The sequence below is a fragment of the Lactuca virosa genome, chromosome 3 (genome assembly GCF_052849685.1).
Source record: "Lactuca virosa cultivar CGN04683 chromosome 3, Lactuca_virosa_CGN04683_v6, whole genome shotgun sequence".
Lineage (NCBI taxonomy): Eukaryota > Viridiplantae > Streptophyta > Magnoliopsida > Asterales > Asteraceae > Lactuca > Lactuca virosa.
This window is the reverse complement of record NC_136428.1, coordinates 132544863-132565431: the sequence shown is the minus strand read 5'-3', so window position 1 is coordinate 132565431 and position 20569 is coordinate 132544863. Positions and strand designations below refer to the sequence as shown.

Sequence of the window (20569 nt, the reverse complement as noted above, 5' to 3'; positions counted from 1 at the left end):
CTCGCACAACATGTGGGTACACACATGGTTAATATGATATTGGGCCATAACTTGGGTCGTACATCACGTTATATAACCCGTACCCCACCTAAGTCCTTCAAATATACAATATATATTTCTATTCTAGATTATATGAGGAGCAATCAAAAATAATGTTGGGATATGTCATTGGAGAATTTTATCAAACACATGGCTTTATAGATGAGATGTGTCTTTACAAAGATGGAAAATTTTAAACATTAACAAAAAAAAATCATATATCAATGCATTTTAAACATTCTTGAACATTTTTGACTCACACTCCATTCCTAGCATGCTTTTTAGCTATTGAATTCCAAATTTGACAGGCTAAAACATTTACACAAGAGAACTAAATAAATAGTTCAACTAAAACATACATGACTAATTCTAGTTATTGGTATGCATTTCACTTCTCTTTGAAATACGACCAGAATAGGAGTTCATGTGAATTCAACTTCTTACTGGTTTATGTCTGATCTCCCCTTCATTTAATTTTAACATTATATGGCATGAAGATGGATGTAATGTTAAATGATTTTATGTATCACAAAATATGTCAAGCTTTGGCAACGTAAATACCTCAAAAATGTGACATCCATCTTGTATCTGAAGATATCATGTCACCACCCACTATGATTGCCATTGGCCTAATGTCCATAAAGATTGGTAGGGAATCAGTGTTTATTTCTTATGTTACACGATTACTTGAAAACTGTTATCTGGAGCATTGTTACTGCAATCTGGAAACAAATAAAACAAATATGAATTTGCATATTCAGCATGATTTGGTTGTGGTTTCTGCACTTGGGAATCTGGAATTAGTTTTGTCAATGGTGTCGAAACCCTGGTCTTCTTCAGGGATGTTGTGTACTTCTCCAAACAGGGGTATGAAAGTAGAATTGTTGGGAGCCTTGTTCTATAACATTATATGGTCTCTTTGGAAAACTCGCAATTCCAGAGTTTTTAATCATCAAGATAAAGTGTTTGTCGAGATTCAATTTCTACTCTTGAACTGGGTAAATAACAGAGGCAGTAGATTCAAACCTGCAATGGCAAACTGGTGCAATTGATCCTGGGGAGGGGGGTTGTCTGGTGCTTAAAATTCATGTTGATGTTGATCAATAAAGTCTTAGATGTTTATTTTCACCAGGTCCATTGGTGCTGACAAAAATTTGCTGAGCTTTATGGTGTTGTGGAACGTAACGTACATACATGCTATGAGATGGCTTCCTCCCTTTCGATTCAACTTTTGACTATTTTGCCCCTGGTGTTGCTTTGGTGAAATTAAACATTTATGGCGCTGCTACTTACATGCTGTGAGATGGCTTTCTCCTTTTTGGTTCAACTTTTGACCATTTTGCCCCTGGTGTAGCTTTGGCAAAATTCAACCGTTTTTTTTTGTGCTGCCCTTACTTTCATCTCAAAGCTTCATCTGCGAAATTCTTTCTTAAGATGCGGGGTCATCAAATTTTTTTTGGTGTTGCTTCGTTTCAAGACTTAATTCCTTCTTTCATCTACCTGCCGAATTGGGAGCATTCATCAATTTGATAGGTATGTTTGCTTTTTGAATGAATTTTTTATCAGCATTACTTGGAAAACAAAAAATAAATATGTCTAACAATTTAATCGAAGGTATATTGCACTTTTTATTCCAACAAAAAATCTGCGGGGAATAGTGTCACTAATGTATGAAGATAAGGACCCTAAAGATATGTGTATACTAATCAGTTGTGGAAATATGAGAAACAAACAATAATAAAATTGTATTTCACTATTTATTTAATTATCTTCTTATTTAAATCTAGGCAAGCATAAGACGTTTTAGATGCTTCAGGAGATGAAAGGAATTAACAGATGAAATAGATGCAGGGAACAATAAAAACCATCAGTTTTTATTTAATTATCTACATATTTATATTCTTTAATTTACGACTTTCCCTCATTCACACCTTCAATGAACACACCATGTTCATTTGTTTTTTTAGTCTTTTAAAGGACAGTTATGTTTTGTCCTTATCTCCATTGACCCATTCACATAGTTTTCAACGTGGATCATCTATATAATAGTCTTAATTACACAACTGATTATGAAGTAAAACACAGTTGGAGTGAAATTTCTATAAATTAGCATTTATCAGAAAACAAAAATAAATATGTCTAAATAATCAAGTTAAGTTGAATTATTACATTGTTAAAGCCAACAATAACTGATAATAGTTATGTTCCCATGAAAAACAATTCTCATTAAACAGTCGGTATATGTACACAATACAAACAGGCCGTAAAGGCCAAATACACAAAGCCCTAATTCTAATGGGCTAACTAACAGGAACACAAATGTATATACAAAACATATCTGCTAACATCCCCCCCACCCCCAAGAATTCCGAACGTTCAAACTGGTCTTGAAATCGTTGAAGAGCTGTGTTGGAAGGCCTTTGATGAAAACGTCGGCATACTGAACGGATGAGGGAACGTGAAAAACTCGAACGTCGCCTCTGGCAACCAGATCACAAACAAAATGAATATTAATCTCAATGTGTTTCTCTGCGCTGGTGCTGAACAGGGTTCGATGTCATGTATACGGAGCTAATGTTATCACGGTAGATAATAGTGGATTTGGTAGGCGAACAATGAAGCTCTCTAAATAAATTTCGAACACAACATGTCTTGGCAGGCAACGACATTAGCAACGCCGCGATACTCCGCCAATGCACTAGACCATGAAATGACCCCTTGGCGTTTAGACGACCAAGAGATGAGGTTGTCACCGAGAAAAACACAATATGCAGAGGTGGAACAACGAGAGACTGGACAGCTGCCCCAGTTAGCATCAGAGTATGCATGAAGATCCGACGTAGGGGATATGTGAGGCTGAAGACCATGGTCCAGAGTCCCTCGGATGTAGCGCAGAACAAGTTTGAGAGCGTGTAGGTGAGGCTCATGAGGGCCATGCATAAACAAACATGTGATGGACTGCACTGAAGCATGTGGGCTCGCTCAAGGATCTCGGAAGCTACTTTCTCTGAGAAAAAAAAGGCGATGAGGCGAGCGAGTAGCAGAAATCCCAAGATCAGAGTAGTTGAGAGCCCCAAGATCAGACATGGCAAACTCTCGACTAAGCTGAGCAATAATAAACTGAAGAAGAGTCACGGAGGATGCAGTCAACATAATGTCATCAACATATAACAAGTAGTCAATGTCAGAACCATGATGATAAATGAATAGAGACGAGTCAGTGACACTGTGACAAAACCCCATGTGTAAAGCATGTTAAGCAAACCAATGATATCAGGCCCGTGGGGCCTGTTTAAGGCCATATAAAGATTGCTAAAGATGGAAAACATATTCATATATATGTATCTATGTTAGAATCTTGAGGATTGAAATAGCTTTTTTTGTTTTTGTCTCATGTTCCTTTGGATGTAGAGCTTGCTTATACAATGGTGGCAAATGAGAAATGCAATGTATATAGCTTTGGAGTTGTTGGACTAGAAGTGAGAATGGGAAAGAATCCTGGAGAACTCATAATATCTTTACCCAAATTGTCTTATATGGTGCCAACAAATGTGGGAGATAGTCGGATACGACCTCCCTCACCACAAGTTGAGAAACAAGTTGAGTTGGTTCTGAGTCTCTCAAGATCATGTTTGAACTACCATCCACATGAAAGACCAACAATGAAGCAAGTTTCAAATTTGTTTAATGAAGGATTTGCTTTGAATTGACATATCTTGCTTGATATAGTCTATTTTTAGTGTTCATTACTTTTCTCAATTTTCCTATATGCATCATTTCAATCTATATTTATTTGAACGACTTTTTGTTAAGAAACTTCACATATGTTTGTGGTAGTAAAGAAATAAGTCAACAAATAAATATATACTTCTAAAAACACACTACTAGAAACCAACGACAACCATACACACATCCCCCAAACAAGAAATGATGTAAAATTTTGTTTGTATACTTTTTATATTTGCTTTAGTTTTTATTTATTTAATAAGTTACATGTTTTAAAATGAATAATTATTATAATGACTTCATCCTTTCAAAAAATATATCTGGCAGTATTACCATACAATTTTATTCTCGCACAACATTTGGTTATACATCTTGTTAATATGATATATGAGCCACACGTCTTGTTAATATGATATATGAGCCATAACTTGGGATGTACATCATGTTATATACCTTGAACCCTACTTAAGCCATTTAAATGTACAAAATATATTTCTATTTTAGATTATATGATGAGCAATCAAAACTATTGGTGAGATATGTCATTGGAGAATTTTATCAAACACATGGTATTATAGCCGGCTGAGATGACATTAAATTCAAAAAAAAAAACCATTTAGGCATTTCATCAACCAGTTAATATTCATTAAACTCACTTTTTTGCAACTAGCATGTACATATGATCCTAAATAGTTATTATTCATTAAAGTCACATTTGGTTGGATTCAAATGATTTGGCAGCAGTTTCTAAGGATTCAATATGAATTTGCATTTTCAGATGATCTGGTTGCAGTTTCTGCACCTGAGGCAAGGATGTTGTACACTTCTCCAAACTCGGGTCTGAAAATAGAATTGTTGGGTGCCTTTTGGCTTTTGCTATACAGTTATAAGGTCTCTTTGGAAAACACGCAATTCCAAAGATTTTAATCGGTGTTATAATCATCAAGATAAAGTGTTTGATGAGATTCAATTGCTATCCTGAAACTGGGTAAATAATGCTGGAGAAAACACATCAAAACAAACATGTAACGTGCAGAAATATGATTCTGCAATCACACTAAGAAGGAGGAGAGAGAAGATTATTCTTGAACTCTAAAAATAAAGGCTTTTTATTAACAATGAAGAGCATCATTTATTACAGCAAATAACGCACTACAAGAATAACTATCTTTAGCGGTGACGCCTTTAGCGACAACATACATCTTTCGCGTTGTATATCCCCGCTAAAGTTGGTTGTCGCTACTAAAGGCGTCACCGTTAATGATTTTTAATGCGCCATATTAAACCCCCACCGTCGATTTTATCCCGAATCCAATGGCTGATAATAGAATTCGTTCATCGCAATAGCGGTGACACCTTTAGCGGCGACGCCTGTCGCCGCTAATGCTCGAAAAAAAAGACCGCGGGATTTTCCCTCTACAAGGTGTCGCTGCTAATTGCTTTGTGTCGCTGCTAAGTCCTTTGTGTCTCCACCAATACCCATCGCTGCTAATGACTTGTCGCGATATAGACACTGAAACCCACCGAACGTTTTTCCTATTCTGCCTTCACTTCTTCTGTGTCGATTCTCAGTGATTCCCACCACCGATTGTGAATTTCCTTCTGTCTACTTCGTTGAATTTTACTCCCATTCCCTCTATTCCATTGAGGGCCACCTTTGCCGGCGATGGGAAGTGTAATACTGGCGACAAGAAGCAGCAATCGACGACCATAGGTATAATTCCTTCTCCTTTTTGCTCGATTTCACTTTCTTTTTGTCGATTCCCACTAATTTTGCTTTTTTCTACTTGAAATTCTGAGGTTGGCCGGGTTTGATTGATTTCTGACGGAATTTGACCAGAAAAGTTACTGTTGGCCGGAATTTTGCTGGAATACCGCCACCACCACCCTTCTCTACATGTTTTTTTTTCTGTTTTTATAGAATATATGGATAATATGTTGGTTTTTGTATGTGTTCTTGGAATTTGGATGTGTATTATTTGTGTATGTGTATGTGTATGACTTCGTGCAATAGCCATAAAATTCATGAAAATTTAAAACTTTTTCAAGCATTCAAAAGGCATTGATTATTACAAAATGTTTCCAAAATAGTTTGATATTAGAGTATCCCGGTATTAAAAATCATAAAATGTGAGGAGGTGCACGATCAAGCCTTCGCCATCCCGCGATCATCCGAAGTACCTGAAACCAAAACCAAAACTATAAGCCCGAAGTTTAGTGAGTTCCCCCAAAATACCCGCACAACAAAATATCACACATATAATAACATCATACTATGGGCCCAATCAACCATCGGGTTGGAATGCCCCAGGCCCTCAACCGTCGGGTTGGAATGACAACATACTATGGGTCCAATCATCATCGGGATGGTATACCCTTGGCCCACAACCATCAGGTTGGAATGCTCATATACTATGAGTCCAATCATCCTCAGGATGGAATACTCTCGGCCCACAACCATCGAGTTGGAATACCCCAGTCTATTGGCTCTCGCACAAAGCAGATAAGCCTCAACCACCAATCAATCATGTGCACATATATCAGATAATCACATAATAGTCTACAAACGGTCAAACCAATATGCAGATCACTAAACATAGAAACATCCTATCTACCAGGATACCGATCTAACCGATCATAACCACATAGAAACATCCTATCTACCAGGATACCGATCTAACATACCACACTAACAATAAAGCAGGATAACAATCCAAAGGGTCGGCCTTCGTGCCTTCGACCCATAAGTATAGTGAGGAAAACTTACCTCACAAGTAGCCCTGGATGATAATGTCAAACTCCCAAACACAACTCCAAACTCAACCACCTATAATCATCATAGGACAAATCCAATCAAGACCCAAATTACCAAAGTACCCTCAGAAGTCAAACTGGATCAACCCTTGGTCAAATTCAAAGTCATCGGTCAAGGTCAACAGTCCACGTTGACCCAACTCGTCGAGTGCAGCTTACAGACTCGTCGAGTTCCTTCAGAATTCAGAAAATCGCGAAAACCCTAGTCAACTCACTGAGTTGCCACACAACTCGTCGAGTCCACGCAGTGTCCAGAAGATCGGGAAAACCCTAACCAACTCGTCGAGTTATCTCTCTAACTCGTTGAGTTCACTCAGCATCCAGAAAACGGGAAACCCTCATCCAACTCGTCGAGTTGACTATGCAACTCGTCGAGTTCCTTCAACCCTTTTCTCATTCAGACGTTTTTAAGCGAAACCAAGGCTCCAAATTAAAGATCTAGCCTCCTAGGGTGTAGTTACCACGCAAAGTTGCTAACTTGACGTACATGCAAGGCTTCAAAGGGAGTAAAACACTAAAACTAAGCTTAGGAAGAGGTTTAGTGTCACACCCCGAACCGGAACGGCGGAAACGTCCGGGGGCGGATGACGTCATTGTGCAATATCATAACAATTGAATATAAATGAAACATAGCAAATCCAAACATCATACATTGAGATAACAAACTTACATTGTTTACGTATTGTATTTGTTCTCAAATTACATCAAAGAGACATTAGTAAGTAACTTCCAAACTACAACAAAATAGTCCAGATTCTGCGATCCATAACCTTCTTACTGATTTCCTGAGAATACAAGTCGTTTGAAAAGCGTCAAGATAAAATATGTTGGTGAGTTCATAAGCATTTTTGTATAAAAATTTGTGACAGTTTAGAAACCCAGAAAATCCAATATTTTCTTTGTCAAAATAGTTGTGAGTCTTGTTTCCAATCAAGTATAGTTGCATGTGTGTTTTAGTTTATCAATTTCGAAATCGTATAAAATCGCTTTCTCCCCAGAAAATCCTATATTTTCTGATATACAAAAATAACAGTTTTATAAACCTGATAATTGTGTGATAAAGTTTCATTCAAGATATTTAAAATCATAATTGATTATAAACAAAAGAATACAAAGTGGTCAGTGTAAATTGTGTAATCGTTTGTGAGCTTAAAACTCTAAAATCGGAGTTGTGTGAGAAATCAACGGGTGTTTGTGGACAATCCGCACGATGCATGTGGACAATCAACACAACGAATGCGGACAATCAATACCATGCATGGGGGCGATCAACACAATGCACTACTGCTAGTAAGCTGTTTCCCCGTAAATCTTAAAATAATACTGTTCGTAAGGTGTTCCTACGTAAACCTCAAAAATATTACTGTTATATTCTAGTGAGTCATTATACCATACTAATATGACGGAGTGCCTGTCTAAACGTTCTTCAGGCGTTGGTTTTGTTTAAGACATTTTTCACCCTAGACTGGCCGGTCTAGCTGTAGCGAACAACGAAGGTGCGGGGTGTCAACCCCGTATAGATCTATACACAAATTCCCGCTCTCCCTCCAGGAGACTCTGGTTATAACTCTTACAGGACTTTAAATGTACACTAATATATATAGGTACAATGAAGATGCGTCTGACTAGAATACTAACAGATATTTACGCAATAGTTGAAATCCGTTATTTATTAAATAAATAACAATAGTTGTACTTGTTGACTAGATGTTTCGTTTTGTTTCATAGCTTTAGTTGTGCTCGTTGACTATGTGTTTTGTTCCGTTTTATAAGTTTAGTCGTGCTCGTTGACTAGGTGTTTCGTTTCGTTTCATAACCTTAGTTGTACTCGTTGACTAGGTGTTTCGTTTCGTTTCATAACCTTAGTTATGCTCGTTGACTAGGTGTTTTGTTTCGTTTCATAACCTTAGTTATGCTCGTTGACTAGGTGTTTCGTTTCGTTTCGTTTATTGAAAATACGACACTTTAAATCATATAAATCAAAAATGACTCAACACTATCGATCTTGGCAAAAGTGGCCCTTCTTTTTATAAATTCTCAATTGAGACCCACATTTGTCAAAAAGTATTATGAGTGATCCAAAAATACAAGTATTGCTGAAAATAGCCCATTCCTTCTAGAATACTCATTTTAGGCTCGTATTTAAGAAAATGTCCAAAATGGCCCTTGTTTATTAAATAATTCCACTTTTGGCCCATTTTAATCAAAATGTTCGATAACAACTCAAATTTATCCAATATTTCATAAATGACTTTTATGTACATTTTTAGCCGAAAATAGTCCAAAATAGTATAATTTCCATAATTTACATCTTCCCAAAATTTTAAGCCAATAACTTTGTTTAAGCAAATTTTTGAAGCAAAACCTTATGATTCTTGACATAACAATTTATGAATTATATTTCATAAACATACTAGTTTTGGTTTCTAACACATAATTTGTGATATATGGTTCAAACTCTTGAGACTTGCTCAAAATCTTGAGTTTTTGGGCTATTCATATGGAGTTTCATAACTATGAACACACATAAATCATAACATGCATGCATAAACAAGCAATTATACTAAGATTTCACAAGACCCTTGACATGTATCCTCCCCCAAAAACAATGAAAAACTCAAAAGTGGGGTACGAAGCTCGCCTTGATTTGGTTTGGTGGATGATTTGGAGAGATGATGAGGAGTTCAAATCCTAACACTTGAAGAGTTTGATAACTCTTTGAAACTTGGAACATCCTAAGAATATTAACACATATCTTTATGTGTAAATATGATAAATTAAACAAGATAATATGTAGAATCACTAACCCAAAACTTGAAATACTTACTAGGATTCAAGAATTGCTTTGAAGAATTAAAACTTGGAACTTGAATACGTTTGAGAGAAATTTTTGAGTTCACAGAATGTGAATATGATAAATGGGATACAATGAGGAGTGGTTTACGCCCCTAAAGGAAGAAGAGGGAAAGGTTTACGTTCCTTGATAAGAGTGTGGGGTTGATATGATGCTTGCTTGGAGGACTGTTGGATAATTCATAAAGATTCGAGATTGCATGGAAAAATGGCCAAATACAACTCATAATCCGTAAACACTTAAAATATCTAAGTGTTCATAGCCTAGTATGCTTCCTAGGGAAGTGTTCATGGTCAAGTTTTGGAGTCTTTATGGAGTTTACGGCCTAGATGTTGCCTAGGATTGTGTTTACGCCCCAAGATGCTTTCCCATTTGAGTTTACGACCAAGTTACTTCCTAGAGAAGTGTTCACGGTCTAGATACTTTCTAGGGAAATGTTCATGGCCAAGTTTTGGAGTACTTATAGTGTTTACGGCCAAATGAAAGTCCACCAAGGTGGTTTACGGCCAAATGTTCCCTAGGATAGTGTTCACAGCCTAGCTTTGGTTCTTGGGGTAGTTCATGGTCTTAGATGGATCCTAGGGAAGTGTTTATGGTCTTAGTTAATAGTAAACTCAAATATGTTGTCCTTATAATTTAGTTACTCAAGATTGTGACACAATTACAAGATCTTGTGTCTACACCATGTGATCCTTGTTTGATTGCATTGTAACTTGAATCCCAATTTATTTGTGCCACTTTGTCTTGCTTAACTTGTTTATTTTTCTAAGAGATTACCTTATATGCGACTTTCAAAGTGTATACTTCCTTATACATGCACTTATGCTCTCATGGTTTTCAAGGTTCTCATTGTAATAGAGTTACAATTTAGATCTTGCTTGATCCAAATATTTCGGGTTGTTACATTTAGGGCATGGAGAAGGGCCAAAGCTTGGTAACGTCGAAGACTTTATGCTCATGGGGGCCTAAAGGAGTCCAGATCTGAAGTTAGAACTTCAAATCGTGCTCAATACCAAAAATACCTCAAGAATAAGCTAGAAATGGCCCTAAACTCTTGAATGAAGAGATCTAACAAGAAAATGATCAAGGTAATGAATTTTTACCTTCAAGTGAAAGCCAAAACGAAGTAGATGCTGGATCTACAAGCTCCTTCTCGTTCCAAGCTTCTCAATCTTCAAGCCTCTTCAAGAAATGCACCAAACACACACACACACACACACACTTTAGTCTCACACACACTCAAAATAGGAGGTTAGCTCGATTAGGGTTTGTTTCTGGACATGAAAGGTGGTAAGGAGGCTGGAGGGAGGTCTTAAGGTCCTTTAAATAGGGTGCAAACCCTAAAAATTAGGGTGCCATGTCATCATTAATGTGAAAATAGTTGCCTATATCAGTAAGAAATGATAGTTTGTTGCTATTATGGGTAAAAATATTAGTACATTGTATTGATTGTTATAAATACATAAATACATTGGTATTTTTTGTAATTTTCCATCCATTTATTTCAGGAAAGATGTCACAATTCAATATTAAGAGGAACATATGGTGATAATCAAAGGAAAAGAAAGGTGCTCCAACATTGCAATGAAAGCAACATACAAATATGGTGATAGAATATTATGTATCGAATGGTGTTTTTTGTTTAATTTGTACCAACTTTTGATTTCGAAATATATATTTTTTGATGTGTTGGATAGTTCTTTTAGTTTTTATAGAAATACTTTATTACTTTTGGTTTTATATTAATTGTATTTTTATAAATTGATACAAATAATCGAATTGAATAATCGAATTTTATCGAATAATATAATGCAACAATTGATATGGAACTTGCTATGGAATAAGTGCTACATAACTTGCTATGGAAGAATTGCTACAGAATTAGCTACGGAAGAATTGCTATGGAACTTGCTATGAAATAATTGCTACAGAATTGGCTACGGAAGAATTTCTACGGAATTGGCTATAGAAAAAATGCTACGGAATTGGTTACGAAAGAATTGCTACCGAATTGGCTACAGAAAATTTGCTATGAAAGTTGCTACAAAAAAATTGCTACGGAGTTGGCTACGGAAAAATCATTATGGAATTTGCTACGGAAAAATTGCTACAGAAATGGTTACGGAAAAATTGTTATGGAATATGCTACAAAAATGCTATGGAACTCAAATTGCAACGAAATAGATGTCGTAGAAACTGTCATAGCAAAGTTGCTACGGAATTATAATTCCGTAGCTAAACACTTTGCTACAAGAAATAAAGCTACGAAGTTTAATTGATAAATTGCGTAGCAAATTCCGTAGTTATCCAACTTTAGCTATGAAATTTCAGCTTTTTCCTACGGAATTTTTCCGTAGCTAAATTGAAATTTTCTTGTAGTGTGCAATCTTGTCTTATGGTTATTGTTACTTATGACATTATTTTTTAATGCACCATCTGCATATGCTAGTTGATGTTAATATTTAACTTATAGTTATCTGATCACGTGCTCAAAAATCTTAACGTATAGTCATGACTAACTTGCAAAAAATAGCAATGTACTTTAATTTATTTCGTGTATTATAATTTATTTCATCATACTCTCACTTCTATCTACTACAACATCCTATTTCAAAATTTAATTTCTTATTAAAACATTATACTTTAAAATTTTGATACTATTGTAATTCCATTTTTTTTTCTTTTCAGGATAATGTACTTTGAAAGTACATTGCTATTTCTTGCATTTAAACGTATTTGACCATTTTCCATTTATATATGTGTATTATATTATCATACTTTGATTTTACATTCAATTTTTTTCTTATTGAGACATTGCACTTTGGAAAATCTACCTAATTATAGTAGATTATAGTAGGAAAAACTATTTTGTAATTGTATGACATCACTATAAGTTTTTTTTTATAACACAAGATGGTTTCTTGCATCAGACAATTGAGGTTTTGTCAATGGCTCTAGTACCCGATCTTGCATAAAGGTATGTGATGTAAATTTCAGTATTTTTTGACTTTGGTATTATTATTTTTATTGTTGTTGTTATTTTATATTGTCTAATCTGCACTACCGTTATAGGCTGTAAATGACTGTTCTTTTCACACAAGCATAAATATTATACGAAGAATAAATTTTGGTAAATTTGAAATTTTATCATACTCAAGATTTTTGGTGTCAATGCAGTTCCATTTATTTGCTTGATATAGCATTGCACTTTCAAGTTTTTCTTATTAGAACATTCTACTTTGAAAAAGCTACCAAATAATATCAATGAAAATTAATTTGTATACAATTGGGTAGATTTTTACATGTTGTAGTAAGATGAAATAAAATAGGATGATATAATAAAGAAATAAATGAAATTAGGTGCTATGTCTTAAGCCTTGTTATCTTATATCTTATTTTTACTATTTGTATTGGTTTTAACAGGATTCAAGAGCGCTATATTTGATTATAAGGACACTTCAAAGAATGCACACCTTTGGGATCGAAAACAAGGATACCTAACATTATGGCGCAATATCAATAATAAGATCATTATGCAGGTTCAGTTTTTTTAATACCTCTTATAATAGAAAATCAAGTGTTATAAATATAAGTATATAATCACTATTCAGTTGTTTTCATCTTTATTTCAAATCCTTTTAGCATCATGTAACAGCTTGGAAAGAGAAAAAAACCACACTAACATTCGATTTGATGGTTCTCAAAAGGTGATTCATTTTGTTTCTTGTGTACATGCTAATAGTATGTCAAATAAAAGAGTTAATTAGATTGTTGTTTTTATTTTGTGTTTATTTTCAGATTTTATATTTCTAGTTGGTCAAAAACTAGGGAAAGCCTCAAAGCAAAACAAAATGGGATTTTATACAACAAATTGAATTTTAATCAAGTTGATTGTAAATTTGATTTTGCAGGTTTTGCCATTTTGGTTGAGCATATGTGGCTGTTTGTGTGTACGTGGCGGTTTAAATCTAAATTGTTTGGTTGTATTTGTAGTTAGTATCAGTTTTGATGAATAGACAACTGTATAGAATAATTTTTGATGATATAATATATATATTTATATAATTAATGTAACTATTAAATTTATATTTACCATATTTTTATTTATTTTTATGAATATTATAATTGGAAAATTGGATTTTGTTGAATATTTTTATCAATCTGAATTTGCTTTGAAACATATTGCCACGGAACAAATTGTTGTTGAACAAATGGCTACAGAATTTGCTACGCAACAGACGGCTACGGAAGTTGCTACGTAACGTACGGCTACGAAACTTGCTACGGAATAGACGGCTACGGAATTTGCTACGGAACAGACGGCTACGGAATTTGCTACGGAACAGACGGCTACGAAATTTGCTACGGAGCAGAGGGCTACGGAATTTGCTACGGAGCAGACGGCTACGGAATTTGCTACGCAACAGACGGCTACAAAATTTGCTACGGAACAGATAACTACACAATTTGCTACGGAACTCAAATTGCAACGAAATAGATGTCGTAGAAACTGTCATAGCGAAATTGCTACGGAAATATAATTCCATAGCTAAACAGTTTGCTACGAGAAATAAAGATATGGAGTCTAATTGATAAGTTGTGTAGCAAATTCCGTAGTTATTTAGCTTTAGCTACGGAATTTCAACTTTTTGCTATGGAATTTTTCCGTAGCTAAATTGAAATTTTCTTGGAGTGGCATACCTCAAAAAACAATCTTTCTTTACATTGATTTGCATGTTCTTTGTCTTTTTAACGCCCATCTTTCTTTGATATAAATTGCAGGTTCAGTAAGTTGCTGTAAAGTCGCCTTTGATGCAATCCTTCTGTTTCCTTCAAATCTTTTCATAAATCATGGTCTCGCTTGCTTGAATTTCATCTAAGAATCACCAAAAAAAAGTATAAGCATAGTGTATATTGTATAGATAATAACAGCATATAGCAGCTTGTCAAGTTTAACAACTTGCCTTGAACCTTCATCAAACAAAACCTTTATGGATAAAACTTCTTGAATGTTCTTGAAGACTCTCTTATTGTCTATATCAATGACAATGGTGTATATTGCATCAGGGGGTAAACCCACATTCACTTCCACGTTTAGTTGGCATAAAGAGTCTTTGGGTACATCATACCCTTTACAAGACCTAGCCCACCAACAACCTGCAACAAATATATTAACCCAATGACATGAGACCATATTTGTTATAATTAAAGCAAACATCATACCTTGACAACAGTTTGATTGAAGCTGGAGATGAGACCATATTTGTTAAGGTATCCTGCCATGGCTATAAGAGTTGCAAACCATTTGAGGGTATCCCATGCTACAGATTCTGCTAAACACTCCTTCCAACATCAAAACTAGGTCATCCATTAATAGCATTTTGCTTTTCCTTAAAGTCTACCTCATCCATCTACACAAGCCAAAAAGAAAAAAAAAAGGAATATGATTTAAAATATAAACCATTAAAAATGTCATCATACAAAACATCTGATAATACACATATTGATATAAGTGAAAACATGAATTGGCTTATTTAACCTTGTCATTATCATCGTCATCCAAATCTTTAATGAGCCCTTTTATTAGTTCGAATAAAGCCCCAACCTACAAAAATGAAACATATAGTAAAAAGTGAAACATTTATTAAAAATACAAACTACCTGTCATAATCTTTTTTTTGGCTAAGTAAGTTAAGAAAAAACTAAATAAATATGTGCATAAGTAAACTAGTTTATTAATGGTTTGTTAGTTTTGGAAACAAAAAGTTATGTTATATTTTTTTATCTTCATCAGGTTACATCAGAGCACTCCAAATGATCCCTCAGTATGCATACGAGAAAATAAGAATATAGCATCACTAGTAAATCTAGTTGTCTTTATTGTGGGGTTGTTATGAATGTATGGGTTCAAAAGCTATATAGTCAAATACTAGTCACTATGTATGGTAAATCAGACTAAAGCTGAAATTAAATTTAAATTTTGGAAAAATATGATGCCTAAATTAAGTTTGGTGTAAAATCATTTTGATTTCTCATAAAAGGTTTTCCTTTTATCTCAAAAATCAAACTAAAAGAAGAGTGAATAAAATACTAGCCACTGATTAACAGCCAAACTCATAAAACATGAGTACAAACAGAGAACCATGAATGTTGAAATTAAAGAAGCACATTTTTTTGTTTCTTTTACAGGTTTAACAAACAATTGATGCAAGATTTTTTTTGATGAAAATAAATTAGGGCAAGATACAATCTCACAAGGATAAAGGTAACAAAATCAAAGAGAAGAAGAAGAAGAAGAAGAAGAAGAAGAAGAAGAAGAAGAAGAAGAAGAAGAAGAAGTGAATTTGTTGTCAATAGTGCAATTTTTTTTTGATGATTCATGGAAAGAGTTGAAGAAGACCTATATGTTGGCGTTTCCGTTTGGATTTTATTGTCAAAGCACAACATGCTTTGTGTATGTACGAATGAAATTCAACCCTAGAAACATCTAACTAAGCTTATATAATCACAGAAGTCGCCCGAATCAACTGTAATCAACTACACATATAATATTGGAATCACTAAACATGAACTTCAATATAACTTTTCCTATAGCACATTAACTTTTATATCCAAAGTTTTGATTATGTAAGATAGAGAAAGACGAGACTAGAATCAACTATAATCAACTAAACTTATGATATTGTTACCAGAATAGAGAAAAATCGAGGAGCATACCTAGCGATTGATCGATCAGGCGCACACGACATAGCAGATAAGAAGACTGATCAGAGATGCTCCTACATAGAAGAGGACACAGAGTAAAATCTTATCGATAATTTGGGGGCGGAGCACGCAGAGTAATTTCCGATCGCTAATGGCGTAATGAAGTGGGGAGGGGGAATGAACGATGAATTTGGGGAAACTGTGAACTGAGGGTAATTTTATGTTGGTTTTCTTAAATTCCGTCAAAGTATATACAGAATACACTTGAATACGTGATGTATGTTATCTCCAAGTTTTATTTATTTTTATTTTTTATATATTTTTTATTTTTTTTATAAGTAAAGTTCTTAGTTTATGTTATTAACATAGTTTTATCGGCTTTGGACGTCGACGATTAGTTTGAATTTTCTTTTTATTTTTTGTCGACATTTAAAAATTATTGAAAAAAAATTAGACGATTAAGTTATTGTTCGAGATATATATGCATATATAAATTCTTACGTGGTTTAGTAATTAGTTATATCTAAAAATTGTTACTATTGAGTTTTTAAGAATGATAATAATTATAATTAAAATAATAACTTAACGAAAAATAATAATTTATTTTTACTATTGAGTTTTTAAGAATGATGGTGTATTTTTATAATAGTAGGTTATAGAAATTTCTATATTGTGCTACGGATAAATATTCCGTAACTACTTAACTATGGAATATTCCGTTGTCAAACATCAACGAATTTTGATTCCGTAACTGTTTTGCAAATTCAAAAACAAATTTTATTCAAAAATACATACGATCAAGCTTTTGGTAACAAGTTCCATAGTAGATTAGCTACAAAATTTTATTGTGTAGCAAATTTTTGTAGCAAAAAATAGTTATGAATTTCAACTTCGTAGCCAACTAGCTACATATTTTGATTTTGTAGCCGATTAGTAGCCAACTAGCTACATATATAGACTCTGTAACAAGTTCCGTAGCGGACTAGCTACGACCAATAACTCCGTAGCATATTTCGTAATAAAATAGCTATAAATTTTGATTTCGTAGCAACTTTCGGTAACGATTCAAGATTTAGCTACAAAAATGCAACTTCGTAGCCATTTCCGTAGCAAAATAGCTACGGGTAGCCATTCTGTAGCATATTCCGTTGTAGAATAGCTACAAATTTTGATTCCATAGTAACTCTCCGTAGCTATTCAGGATTTAGCTACGGATTGCAATTCTGTAGCTAATTTCGTAGCAAAATAGCTACAATAAGTCATTCCGTAGCATATTCCGTAGTAGAATAACTACGGATTTTGATTCCATAGCAACTTTCCGTAGCTATTTAGGATTTTTCTTGTAGTGAAACTTCAGCAACTCATTACATCTCTTTTTTTCAAATTTCAATGTGTAAGGGTACTATATGACACAGTGTATAATGTTTATGAAGAAGTTTATTTTGGCATCACCATTCACCACCAAAGAATTATCACCTAATGTTGTTCATCGATTGTTCTCTGGATCTTTACCCGAGTTACTTGATGAACCCAGAAGTTCTATCCTAGCCTATGCTTATGATATGAAGGGGCTTCACTGATCAATGATCATTACTAAGTACTCATGATGTCTTTAATTTTGTTTATATCTAGAAAGCGAGTTCATGATGCATCCTACTGCTATATTTGGAATCTCTCATACTCATAGTGAGATTTTCATGGCGTTTCTTCAAAGGAGACTGCTTCACTGAACTACAGGACTGGAGCTTTCTCCTGTACATTATCTCACATGTTTTAAGGAGTGGGTTTAGTCTTCAACTCGCCATCATCTGTTTTTAATAATGAAATCTCATGATCCGATCTTCATTTAAAAAAAAATGATCCGGATTAGCTCTTGACGGCATGAATCATGATAATTGATTAGGTCATGAAGAATGGTGAAACTTTTTTTTGTATTATGGTATTATAATGCTGACACGTGGCATGCTCGCATCAGTCTTTTGGCAGACCCAAGCCATTGCCATGGCAGCATGACTTGTTGGAAGCCATTGCCATGCTCGCATCGGGTACATTTGCATTCCAGGCCTGGAGTAGCTCGTGGAAGAGGAAGAGGGGCTGCATTTAATCGTACATCTGGGTAGGGTTTACTATATTTTTGTCAATATTAGTATTATTTATTCCTATTACAGCATATCATACTTTGAAGAATCTACACAATTATAGCAATGTCCTAATAAGAAACAGTTTGAAAGTACAATGCTATAATTGGGATAAGATATTTCATAGTATGATTCCTTAATTTGAAAAAAATAAGTACAAAAATATGATATGTTGTAATAGAATGTAGGGTGATATAATAAAAACACAAATAAATGGAATTAGGTTGCTATTTCTTGATTTTAGGCATATTTTCTAATCATAAAATTGTTCTGGTGTAGCAATTAATCTCTGTTATTTATTTATTTATTTATTTTATTTATTTTTATTTTTTTATTTTTAATTATGTGTTGTAGTCAGAGAACCCGTGGTGGCATAAAGAATAGCCATGGTGGTGGTCCTGTACGTAAGCGTGGCAGTGGTGGTCGTGGGCAGGGGAGAGGGAGGAAGGTGGCGGGGGGTGACAAGTCGGTTGATGAACTTGATAAGGAACTGGAGAAGTATCATGCCATGCAGACCTAATAATAAGGCTTTCGGAAACACAAGTACTGAAAAATACAAGTAGATTTAATATTTGATTAGTTGTGTACAAAAAGCGTATTTGGTTTTTGCAAGAGTGGAGATTGTGTTTTATGCTTGTAAGTTGTGGGTGTTTTGTTGCTTCATGTGACACCTTAAAATGTGGGTATTATTATTATTAAGTCGTAATTTATGTTTTTTTTTACCTTTATTTAATTTTTTGAAAAAACTTCACCAAAGCCTCGCTATCAACACTATAGTTTCTAATATACAACTTATTATCATGGCCATTAATGCAATGTGCAAGGTTTGGACTTATTTATGGATAATGCAATATACAACTACCAATATTTGTATGCAAGATGTCCATGAAGGTTGCTAATCAATGTCTATTTTTTATGTAACACAATTACTTGAAAACTATCAAGACGTTATCTTATTTTACTACAGGTGTTGTATGTGCTCCCAAATGAAATGAACAGGTATAAATTAAAAAGCTTCATCTGAATCTCCCTTCCAAGTCTATTGGGAGCACCGAAATGAAATGACACCGGTAGTTTCTTTCATGGATTCTCAATAGTGGAAGAAATTCCTATCTTATTGTCTTTTGTGTAAACTAATCAGCTGTGGAAATATGAGAAACAAACAATAATACAGTTGTATTTCACTTTTAATTTAATTATCTTCATTTTTAAGTCTATGTAAGTATGAGACATTTTAGACGCTTCAGGAGTTAAAAGGAATTAACATATGAAATAGATTGCAGGGAACAATAAGAACCATCAGTTTTTATTTAATTAACTTCCTGTTTATATTCTTCAATTTACGGTTTTCCATCATTCACACCTTCAATGAACGCACCATGTGCATTTGTTTTTTAAGATTCTTTTAAAGGACCATTATGTTATGTCCCTATCTCCATTGACCCCATTCACACAGTTTTCACATGGATCATCTATATAATAGCCTCAGTTACAAAACTAATTATGCAGTAAAAGACAGTTTGAGTGAAACTTCTATTAGCATTAACCAAAAAACAAAAACAAATATGTCTAAATAATCGAGTTAGGTTTTGTTATTACATTGTTAAATCCAACAATAACATATAATACCGCATCTTGTCTTTTTGTAATCCTACCGCCTTGCTAAATTTTGGGTTACAATGAATTAATGCCATGATAGATAGATACAATTCAAAGTGTAATACACGGCTTTGTGGAAAAATTAGACACTGACTTCAAACGTAAAAAAACTCCTTGTGGAAAAATATGACATTGCCTTCTCAAGTACGTGAAAAAGAAAACAAGAGAAAAAGGTAGCTCAAGTATAAATTAGGACATGCAAACCATTCATTTTTTATTATAAGCAACATGTCAAAGAAAATAATGTCTTCTTCAAACTTATTATTTTTCTCTCTGGCTCTACTAATCATCACACTCTTCTCCATACCAAATTTCACTTTTGCTTCTTTGGAGGAAGACAATGCTCTTCTTAAATGGAAATCAAGCCTTGAAATCCCCAAAAACTCCTTCCTCTCTTCATGGATTCCCCTCCCTTTGAATTCGAGTGCATTAGTTCCGTGCACTTCTTGGTTTGCAGATTTTTTTTCCTTTCGTTCGTTACCTAAAACAGATGATGAAGGAGATGGAGTGTGACCCGGGGGAGGGTAAGGTACCAATTAAATGACGTGGATATATATATATATATATATATATATATATATATATATATATATAGAGAGAGAGAGAGAGAGAGAGAGAGAAAGAGAGAGAGAGA

At 34.3% G+C, this 20569-nt stretch overlaps 1 protein-coding gene and 1 long non-coding RNA gene across 3 annotated transcripts in view; one reads left to right on the top strand and one right to left on the bottom strand.

Moving 5' to 3' along the window:
* LOC145164068 (THO complex subunit 4D-like) overlaps positions 1–18905 on the top strand; it is a 56531-nt gene extending 37626 nt beyond the window's left edge. The window contains exons 6-7 of the mRNA XM_079082790.1: positions 18201–18254; positions 18631–18905. Of these exons, the coding sequence (XP_078938916.1) occupies positions 18201–18254; positions 18631–18796 (220 nt within the window). The 3' untranslated portion in view covers positions 18797–18905. The remainder of the gene's footprint in view (positions 1–18200; positions 18255–18630) is intronic.
* Positions 14236–14750, bottom strand: LOC145166584 (uncharacterized). Of its 2 annotated transcripts, none has more exons than XR_013740600.1 (3): positions 14692–14750; positions 14398–14590; positions 14236–14309 (listed from the first exon to the last, which is right to left on the bottom strand). It is a non-coding gene; the product is annotated as an uncharacterized LOC145166584 (long non-coding RNA). The 2 variants fall into 2 exon arrangements; XR_013740601.1 differs by lacking the exon at positions 14692–14750 and adding an exon at positions 14657–14679.
* Positions 18906–20569: the final 1664 nt, after the last annotated feature.